We start from the raw sequence: 10,763 nt of genomic DNA, 5'->3' as shown, positions 1-10,763 counted from the left end.
TGAGATTATTTGGATCAGAAATTAATTGGTTAGCTTTGCCTTCTGTGAAAATGAAAACAAATCTTGGTAATTATTTCTAGATATGTAATACATAGACATCTCATACGCAAATTATATGCAGACTTGATGGTGCTGAGGCCTCAATCTTTTAAACATCTGACAATAATACCCTCAGCAACCAGGGCAAGAATTTTAAAGGACATGAGCACCTTCAATCTGTGCCATGTTTATTGTTCATATCTGCATCCCACTAACACTGGTCTGAAAAACTGAGATCTGTGAGCATGTTGTTTTACAAACGTTATCCTCATACAGTAGTAGGAATAATAGGTGGATTAGGCTAAGAGAGTGGCTGCCAAGAAAGCTTTGGGGCAGATTCATGTATGTATTTGGGTCTTCCCCATCAAACTCTTGACTCTTTATCACAGCAGTATTAAAATTGTACAATAAAAGTTGTGACTACCAGGTTAACAAGTGTTTTAAAACTCATGATTGCACACCTTATGCTAGCAGGACTGACCCAAGACAAGGGTCAGGTAAGCAAATAAGTGGTACCCCTCCCGCATTTATCTGCAGAGTACCTTTAATCAGAAAAGTATTTTTAAACCATGAAATCCCACCAGTACCTCTCCTCACCTCGTTGATAAAAATACAATGACAACAAAATAAATAAAAACTGGATGCCCTTCCATGGTCCCCCAGACCTGTTGCCTGAGATAGAGGTGACCTGGCACTAACCAGATCTCGAGCACCTTCCAAAGAACTGCCCCAAAACGTGGTTCTTCCAAGTGCAGGAATTATGAGTGGGTGAAGGCGAAACCAACCTGGGCTGTACCACATCACACCTGGTGGTACAGGGAAGGCGGTCTCTGAGACCATTACCTTGGCAAGGCATAAAGGGTAGTCCAGTTCCTCACCTCCTGAAGTACCTTTCCAAGCGCCCTCCTCTCACTTTGGTGTCAATGACCGAAGAACAAGGGGGGGGCTGGACGAATGCTCTCCTCCCTCCTCTGACATGCTTGGCATACTTGTCCTCTTAATTTATTCCTGACCCCCAAACCCCAGACAGCCTGACCTTCTCTTCTTTGTTATCCTTTCTTGTAAAACCCTTTTTTTATGGGGAGGGCAACACTTCAAGAGGATTGAGAGTTAACTTGTTTTCATTGTGTGGGGCGAAGTGGGGGGGGGAGAAGAGAAGGGAAGGGCGAGAAAGCAGCGACACTGAGAAGGTCGGTTAGCATTGGCTTTGCCTTGAAATTAATGTTGTTTGGTGAGGTTTATTTTTACAACTGATTGCAATGTTGCTTTTATGGCTGGAGGAGAAAAGTTTTCTATCTCCTCGCCTCTCCCGTCTCCTCGTCCAAACGGCGCCCCCCCCCCCTTCGCCCGCTTTTGCACGACTGGAGTCCGACATTCTTCCTTCCCAACATCAAAAAACGCAAAACAGAAGAGTTATTTGTGAGGGAAGGAGCTGAGATCAAGAGCTGCTTCTTTGTGTTTTGGACTGGTGCGGCGGAGATTGCCTTCCAGCTTTTGAGGGGAAACGGCCTTAACTTAATCATATTCACATGACAAACCTTCTCCCAAATAAAGGAGAAGAGGGTGGGTGGTGGATGGGTGTGTGTGTGTATGGGGGGGGGGGGAAGGACCTCGGAGAAGTGGGAGAGCGGCAGCTTGTCCTCAGGCAGAGCGAGCGAGAGAGCGAGCAAGAGAGCGGGCGGAGTGTGTGTGTGTGGGGGGGAACGGAGAGACGAGACGCTGTCAGACTTAGGGGAGGGCGCAGCTTTTTTTTTCCCCCTCAGACGAGCAATTTTAACCCCATCCGAGACGCCGGTCCAGTAAAGAGGCAAAAGGCTGCCAGTTCGTTCTCAACAAAGGATCGGGACTTCCCTCCTGGCGTCACTGGGGAAGCTGAGGCGCGTTAAGTCCTCCTCAGGAAACAGGTTTTCCTCTCTCGCGCTTAGCTCGTTCGCGCTCTCTCTCTCTCTCCCCCCCCCCCCCCCAATCGGGTTTTTTTCTCCTCTCTCTTTTCCTTTTTGGTCCTTGCAAAGCGCCGCTCTGCCGAAGCACCTCATGCTCTGTGCAGCGCAGCCGCCCAGGAGGCAGGATGGTGGCGGCTCCGCGGGATCGGTGCGGCGGCGCTAGTCAGGTGCGGTGCCCGGGTGCCCGCCGTGCCTCCTTCTTTCTCCTGCTGCCGCTCCTCCTCCTGTTGCTGCTCCCGGAGGCCGGGCGCGGGTTGCGAGTGCAGCACAAGTTCGTCTCGCCCACCCTCACCAACAACTTCGCTCTGGATGGGTCCGGGGACAAGATCTACCTGGCGGCCGTCAACCGGCTCTACCAGCTCTCGGGCCCCAACCTGACCCTGGAGGTGGAAGAGCAGGTGGGCCCGAAGGAGGACAACCCCTTGTGCCACGCTCCGCAGCTGCCCCAGGCCACCTGCGAGCACGCCAAGAAGCCGACCGACAACTACAACAAGCTGCTGCAGCCGGACCCGGAGCAAGGCATCCTGGTGGTCTGCGGCTCGGTCTACCAAGGCTTCTGTCAGCTGCGCAGCATGGACAACATCTCGGTGGTGGCCGTCGCCTTCCCGCCGGGGAGCGGGGCCGGGGCCGGGGCCGAGGGGGGCGACCAGGTCACGGTCTTCCCCAGCATGCTGAACGTGGCGGCCAACCACGCCAACGCCTCCACCGTGGGCTTGGTGCTCAGGCAAGGCGGGCAGGACACGAGGCTGCTGGTGGCGGCCACTTACACGGGCTTGGGCAGCCCTTTCTTCCCGCGCAACGCCAGCCTGGAGGACCACCGCTTCGAGAACACGCCCGAGATCGCCATCCGCGCTCTCAACACCCGCGGGGACCTGGCCCGCCTCTTCACCTTCGACATCAACCCCTCCGACGACAACATCTTCAAGATCAAGCAGGGCGCCAAGGAGCGCCACAAGCTCAGCTTCGTCAGCGCCTTCCTCCACCGGGGAGCCCACCCGCCCCCGCCGCCGCCGCCCCCGGGCCCTGAGGGCGGAAAGGTCGCCTCAGGCGGACGGAGCCCCCCGCCGGGCTCTGACGGGTCCCGCCGGCCGTGGGTCGCCCCGAGGGCCAGGAATGGCCGCCTGTCGCCGCCGCCGCCGCCGCCGGGCGCCTTTCCCTTCTTGCCTCAGGACGTCCCGGCCCGGCGCCCTCGGGGCTCCTACGCCTACTTGGCCCTGAACAGCGAGGCGAATGCGCGGGAGAAAGAGAGCCATTCCCACAGCCTCTTGGCTCGCATCTGCTTGGGCGACCCGGCGGAGGCGACCACCCTCAACGGCAGCGGCGGCGGGGAGAGCAAGAAGCTGACCGAGTCCTACATCCAAATGGGGCTGCAGTGTCGCCAGCCCGGGCCCCGAGGGGGGACAACAACCTCGACCGCCGGCGGCGGCGGCGACCTTTTCAACCGGCTGGTGTCGGTGTTTCCCGCCCGCGCCGCCCTGCAGGTCACCTCCGCCAGCCCTGTCCCGCCTCAGCCCGAGGAGTTACTCTTCGGGGTCTTCGAGAAAGCCGCCTCCCCCGGGCATGGCTCGGGCGGCCGGCAGGCGCCTCAGCCCTCGGCGCTGTGCGTCTTCCGCTTCGCGGAGATCGAAGAGGCCATCCGGGTGGCCAGGAACTCGTGCTTCGTGGCGCCCGACGCCCGCCTGGTCACCGTGCTCGACAGCGTGGTGCAAGGCACCGGGCCGGCCTGCGAGAAGAGGAAGATCCAGGTAAGGGAGCAGGACCGGCGGAGGCCAATCTCAGGAAAGAGTAAAGGGCCCCCGGGCGTAGATTTTTCAGGCCCTGGGTCCAACCCATAAACGTGAGGTGTACCATGAAGACGGGGCCTCTGAGCATGTCTAGAGAGCTTCCTTAAGCAAGAGCCAGCATCTTCCACCGCTCTTGGGTTGGGTCTTTCACTTCTAGGAAGATGGGCATGTGAAGAGTTACTTGGGAGCACTTCTGTCTTTACCTATTATAACAAGGCAGGAGTCTACAGAAAGGACTGTATGCACGCACGCACACGTGATCCTGGGGTCTTCGTGTGTAATTAAGTGTAAATTTAGAACCAGAAGAAGAAGAAAGACAAGTTGCTTACCTTTGTGCGCCTAGTGCTGCTTTATGTAGGTTGCCATTGATGTATAGAATTCGCTGACACACAGTGTAAGGATAGTTACTGCTTTAGATGACTTTAGAAGGGAATTATTAGACATATTCACAAAGAAGATGGGCACCAATGACAGCTCCATGTTCAAGACTGGGAGCCTCCCTCTCAAGACCAAATAATGCAGGGTGAGGTGGGAGGGGGGGGTTAAAGAGGAAGAGGAGGCTTGTTGCCTTTAGGCCATGCTTTTGACCTTCCAGAAAAGCACCTGCCTGCTTTTGGAAACAGGGTGCTGGTTTTTCTGATGTCAGATTTTGGTTTACCCTAAGTGGGCAATTATTTTCTTAATGAACATTCCCCTTCCTTTTATGTGTTAGGAAATTAAGCCCTCTGGATTTACACTTTGTAACAGTCATACTGAGTGGTTGACATTGTTGCTCTTATGTGGAGAGCAAGATGTGGATTTCATTCTGGGTTCACTATCTTTTGGAAGACAAATGTCTGACCAAGAGAGTGAAAAAGACTTTAAAAAAAATAAAGAGAGAGAGAGATCTCTATGATAATTGGTGCAAGCCCTAGATATGGAATTTTTGCACTGCCTGGTTATCCATGAACAATTCAGAAATTAGTGTCACATGGAGTATTTGGGTATCCAAAGCAGCATGAAATTAAAAAGCACATAAGGTTGTTATTGTTATACCTTATCCTTCTGACTTAAAAATGATACATGGCATAGCTAAAAACAGCAAAGTGCAAACACAAACAAAGTGACCCATACAAACACATTAATAGAAACAGTGGCCTCTAATCCAGATTAGATGCCAAAGATCTGTTTGGATAAAAAAAAAGTCTGCCTACTGGCAGAAATACAATTGGGGAGGAGGGTTCTGGACTGGCCTCACATGATTAGGAATATCCAAAGGCTCTCTTGTGTTCCTGCCAAGTGTACCTCAAGGGATGCAGGACCAAGAGAAGAGCATCTGCCAAAGAATATAAAGCTCATGCAAGTGCATGAGGGAGAATTTGACTTTTCAAGTACCCGAGGCCCATAGAACATTATAGGTCATAACCAGCATGTTGAATCGTAGCCAGTAAAAACATTGGAATAAAAGGTTCAATGCCCCCCCCCCCAAGTCAACAGGGTGGGCACAATGCCCTAGAGCTGGCAAAGCTTCCAAAAACTTTTGGAAACCCATGTAGGACACATTACAGGAGTCCAGTCAGACTACCGGATCACTCTGGCCAGATCCACTATCTCCAGGAATGGCTGTCATTTGGTGCACCAGCCTTGAATATGCAAAGACACTCACAGTCACAACTGAAACGCAGGCATCTGTGTTCACAGGATACAGGAGTACACCCAAACTGTGTTCCTTGGGACTTCAGAAGTGCAACCCCATCCACCACAAACTCACTCCCTATTCCTTGGTTGACTCGCTGCCTTTCAACAGACCAGCAGAACCTCTCTCTTGTTTGGATTGTCATAAACATACTCCTTCTGTCCAGTTCTTGCCATAAATCATTCAACAAGGAGACCAAAGCAATCTTTGTGCCATAATAAGGTCAAAGAACAGGGCTGCAATAGATCTCTGACTGGCCCCCAATATGTAGGTGAGGAGAACCACTTTTTACTGGTTCTTTAGTACATCCTTCATATTGAAAACAGTGGCATTTTACATACCTGCTGACAGCATTCATTACATGAGTTAACTAAATCAGTATACAGGGTCCAAATATCCCTGAGGTTTAAAGAATTGATTGAGAGCAGGGGTTCCCAAACTTGGGTCCTGATATGTTCTTGGACTACAATTCCTAGAAATCCTGGTCCACACAGTTAATAGTGAATATGTCAGGAAATTTTAGTTCAACAACATTTGGGGACTCAAGTTTGGGAAACACTGATCTATAGCCAAGCATCTTTGATCTTTATTGTTTGATTCTGCCTGCCAATTCTGCAAAAGCTTCTGTGACTATGTACAGCGGCTTCTAATCGCTTTTTAAAAAAGTTATTATTGGCCACATTTGTGCCTCACTTGTTCCCCAGGGAGCTCAGGGTAGTATCCATATTTCTTTCCTTGTCCACTTCTATCTTCACAACACTTCTACAAGGTTGATTAAGTTGGAATCTGAATCTGGGTCTTCTACATCAGCATTATAATAATCATTGTACTACACTTCCTTTTTATGAAAATAGATCTCAGTGCATTTGTTGGAGCATGTCTTAAAAGGAACTGCGATATACTACTTACATCTTTTGTTTGCAATTTAGCCACACTGCAGTCCTGTTCAAACAGTATTTTCTCCAAAGACTTGTAGGTGTGAAAAGATTGCTTATGGACCTCAGGTTGTCATGCTCCCTTCCCCAATCCTAAGGATAGAAGTGAATAATAAGTTTGAAGAGCCCTTATTTATTTGAAGATGGAATCTTCACTAATCCTGCAACCATAAAGGAGGTTTTATCTCCTGGGTCAAGGTCATCCAACATCCGGGTCAAAAACACACCACTGAATCTCCTTGGGTTTGGTCATTTATTTCCTCTATTGAAGGGAAGAGAGAGCTGAGGGAGGAAAGTGAAAGGAAGTTTGCAGGTCCCAGGTATGGTGCAAGGAAGCAGATCCTATCTGAACATGGTCTCTCTTTTTTTGCTTCTTTTTATCTGAAGAATTCAGAAACTAAGTGTGATTTTCATATCTCCATCCATTAAATTTGTTGTCAATTCTCCTAAGGAATAGTTGATTCTCTTCAAGCCACTTTTTACATCAAGCAAGTACACATTGGCATGTACCCCCTTGTAACTCAATATGTTTGGGACGTCTCTCTCTCTCTCTCTCTGTGTGTGTGTCTAATGTATCTTACGGACTTCACAGAAACAGCTTGTGAAGGGCCACAGCACATTCTGGCCCCCGTTCCTACACATATGCTTTTTGTGTGTATGCTTGTGGAAATAAAAAGACATATACACTTGGTATGTTTACAGGCGTATTGTAGGTACAAAGTAAAAGTGCACTGTATGCCTTCAACACATGGAGTGTCTTTTAGGAAAAAAATAGGACCAGTATGGTGAGTATGATAACAATCCGTCCCCACAATGTTTATATTCACACAGGATCATCTACCAACCCTGCATACATTGTGAAAGTCAGCTGGATTTCTTTGCAGTTTTCTGCGAAGCCAAATGTGCAGTGGTTTTTACACACATACACAAAGAATTTGACCCTCCCCTCCAGTTATCAAGAAGTGCTTTCTTCCCATGTTCTCTGTCCCAAGTGGACTAGTGGTGACTCACGGTTTTGTTCCCCCTCCCCCCCCCCCCCACTTTCTGGTTATTTCTCATTGCACAGACGCCGAGGGAAGGCGGCTCTGAGAATGTGCGTTCCATTGCATTTGTTCCCTTCCCACATCCCCTGGCTTGCCTATTCCTGCAGAGAGACAGTGCTGGATGTGTAAAGTTCAGAGCAAAGAGACACAGGCTGCCTTGTTTTACTGCTTTCAGGGTGAAAGTCTGCTCTTGTCATAATTTGTTGAGATAAATATTAATGGCAGTTGAATATCCCTATTTGCCTTTCTAGAAAAGTAAAAATCCAGTGACAGTAGGATTGCCTTGTTTCCTTATCCTCTGAAAAGGGTACACAACACATTGCTACCAGGGATCATAAAACATCTGTTTGATTTCACAGGCAAGATAGACCATGGAAGTTTGTTCTCTCCTGTTTCTTCCTTCCTCAGGCAATGTCAGAGAAGTTTCCTCTGTTAACCGAATTCATTTGGTACGGCAGCGTGAGTGCTCTGCTCTAAAGTTTGTGGCCTTATTGTAATAATTTATAGATATGCTCTGGCAAGGATCAAGTATGAGGTTTAAGCACTCAGGGTCAAGGCATCTGATAATTAGATGGTGATTCAGTTAATTCCGTAAGAGTGAATATGCTAAATATGCAACCATATGCAATCACATGCTCCACTGTAAGTAATTTTTTTCAGGCTGCAGTCCACAATCAGAACTGAAAGAATGTTAATGTTGTAGAGAGGCGATTGAGACTGTCATTTCTAGTTTGTGAAGTTGTATTTCCAACGAATTCTGTACTTAACCAGTCATATTCCCAGAAAAAGCAAGCTAATTTGCATACACCTGGACCTCAGAGAAGCTTCTATGTGACACTTGGATAGTTGGATACATAGTCAATGTGAGTTCTTTACATAGTCACTTGGACACTTGGATACATAGTCAATTTTTTCCATTTCTAATTGCAGGTTATCTAGGACATGTGTTTGCAGCTTCTGATTCTACTCGGCATCTGAACTTTTGGTCAGAACTTCACTTTTTTGCAAGGTGCAACTCTGTTCAGAGTGTTGAAAGCAGCCTAAAGGGGAGGCAGCAGTTAAATGAAATGGGTCTGTGTGTGTTTGTGTTTCTGGACTATTTGACTTGTAACTTTGTAGTACAGTGATTGCTTCTGTAATAAATAATGAAAAATATACTAGTAAGATCGAGAGGGCCGTGTGCATATGAACTGCATGTGCACTCAGTTTTTAAGAAGAATTATTCTGTGAAGATATAAAACCATACTTTTCTTTAGGCTTCCAGTGTTTAAAAAAAATTGGAATTTGATGTCAAACTATTTAAAAATTAGAAATTAGAAGAACTAGCGGGAGCTTACTTCACAAGTATTCCAGACAATATTTTGAACTTGGAGGGATTTAAGCACCAGTGCGGATGGGTATTTTGTCCAGTCCTTCTAAAACAGAAATTCTGAGGGAAAATATGGGTGTCCTTAATCCAGTGTTTTTACAGAACTCCCCAAAGTTGCATGCCTCCATGAAATATGACTTGCCTGTTTTCTACTAATAGGAGGCACCCTGTGTTGATTTTTTAAAAGAAGTAGGCAAGTTGGAAGTGCAGCAAGCTAATGAAAGTATTCTGTCTTTCCTTCCTTAGTCTGCTGTATTGTCATGCACAGTTTCACAGAGGAAGTGTCTCTCTAATCCTCCCTGAGAAAAGCAAAGTGGGTTGATGAAGAAGAAACAGAGCACTTTCTCTGTTTTGCAAGTCTGCTTTGCTCCCACACTGGTTGTGGAGGAAGCAAAACTCTTCATCCATGGCCAGTATGGAAGTGGAGTGAATTAGCAGATGAAAGTTTGCTCTGTTCTTGCTTTACCAGCGTCTTTGGCTTCCGCACTGGTTGAAGCGAAGCCTTCCCTTCGTGGTGAATAAGGTATGCATGCAAGTTGATCTGCCTCTTCTTTTCTAATATTTAGTGATTGCGGAGAAAAGAATTCCATTTCTTTGTTTAACTTCTAATCTGCCTGTAATAGCACAACATTTGACAATGCTGGCAAAAATAAACAAACAACATGGCCGTACCACTCTTTTCCAATGCAGCTTGCTTACCCTAGAGACTAGGTGAATAGTTAGAAAGTAGGCTGTGTGTACTGATGGTATGGATCTTTTTTTCTATTGTTTTCATTTGGCTTTAGCTTTTATTCCCATTATTGTTTCCACGTATCATGTGTATAGGCTTCTCTTCCTTCGGGAATTTCTTTCTGGTGGAATATATTTCTCTGGATATTTTAGTTTGGAAGTTGTAGTTGGTACCCGTTTGTGTCAAAGCAATGTGTGCATATGTAACCTGTATAGACTCTTTGGTTCAGCCCAATGTTGGGGAAAGACTTGAGTTGAGAAAGAGGGAGAGAGCTAGAGAGGCAGGAGCTGCTGTTGCCCTGGAGGATGCTAAGGCTCTTACCACCTCAGTTTAGGTAGTGCAGTTTCTATGTTTTGTGCAGGAAGGGCATTGGAAGGAGAGGTGAATCCATATAGTGATCTTATGTATTTGCATTTGTATTTTATTTTAGGGTATTAGAGACTGTATGTTTGGGGCCGATTTCATTATGTTGTGGATATCCATCTTTGGTTGATAAATACTTGTATATTTGGGACTTTGCTCTTATTTAGCTTCAAGTAGACATTTCTGTTATTCCTTGTTATGCATAGTCAGCTTAGTATCCTTGTGCATCCATAGCCGTCACTTTCCTGGGATTAAAAAAAAGAATGAAAGTCTAAAGTAAAATTTAAAAGTAGCTTGGACTACTCAAATAAAAACAATACACACAGGTCAAAATGAGGATTTATTGTGAGTCAGAATAAATAGGTTATTGAGCATTATTGCAATAAGACAGGGAAAATATTATTAGAAAAGTAAGAAAGAAGTTAATGGAACAAGGAATGGTGCAGAATGTCAGTCCAAACAACCTTAGTGGGCATTGCATAAAGGCAAGTACTTGTTTAAGGGGTACTAGTGTATCGAGAGGCCTGGTATGATTTAGTGGCTCCATACACCCATCCTTTTAACATATTGTCAGCAGTATTTTGTTATTTTAATGATTTATTAATGTAAAATATTTTTACCCCACCTTTCTCCTTAAGAAGGAACCAAGGGGCTTATGTCATTAGAGGACAATATCTGAAGCTAAAAACAATAAGTATGCAAATACTAAAAAGGATCAAACAAAGACCACATTAAAAATGGTAAACAAAATCAACACCAGAAACACACTCAAAGGAGCAAGGTACAACAGTTCATTCAAAAACTCCAGTCAGGCAGCCAGTCACTAAAGGAAAGCTTGTCTAAGAGAAAAGTCTTTCTCTGCTTGCAGAAGGACAGCAAAGA

At 46.6% G+C, this 10,763-nt stretch overlaps 1 protein-coding gene across 1 annotated transcript in view; it reads left to right on the top strand.

Moving 5' to 3' along the window:
- The first annotated feature begins 2,012 nt into the window (after positions 1-2,012).
- The window catches only part of PLXND1 (plexin D1), a 224,745-nt gene continuing 215,994 nt past the window's right edge, over positions 2,013-10,763 (top strand). The window contains exon 1 of the mRNA XM_072989488.2: positions 2,013-3,727. Coding sequence (XP_072845589.2) covers positions 2,108-3,727 — 1,620 coding nt within the window. The 5' untranslated portion in view covers positions 2,013-2,107. The remainder of the gene's footprint in view (positions 3,728-10,763) is intronic.

This window comes from Pogona vitticeps, chromosome 2, assembly GCF_051106095.1.
Source record: "Pogona vitticeps strain Pit_001003342236 chromosome 2, PviZW2.1, whole genome shotgun sequence".
Lineage (NCBI taxonomy): Eukaryota > Metazoa > Chordata > Lepidosauria > Squamata > Agamidae > Pogona > Pogona vitticeps.
This window is presented reverse-complemented; position numbering and strand designations above follow the sequence as displayed.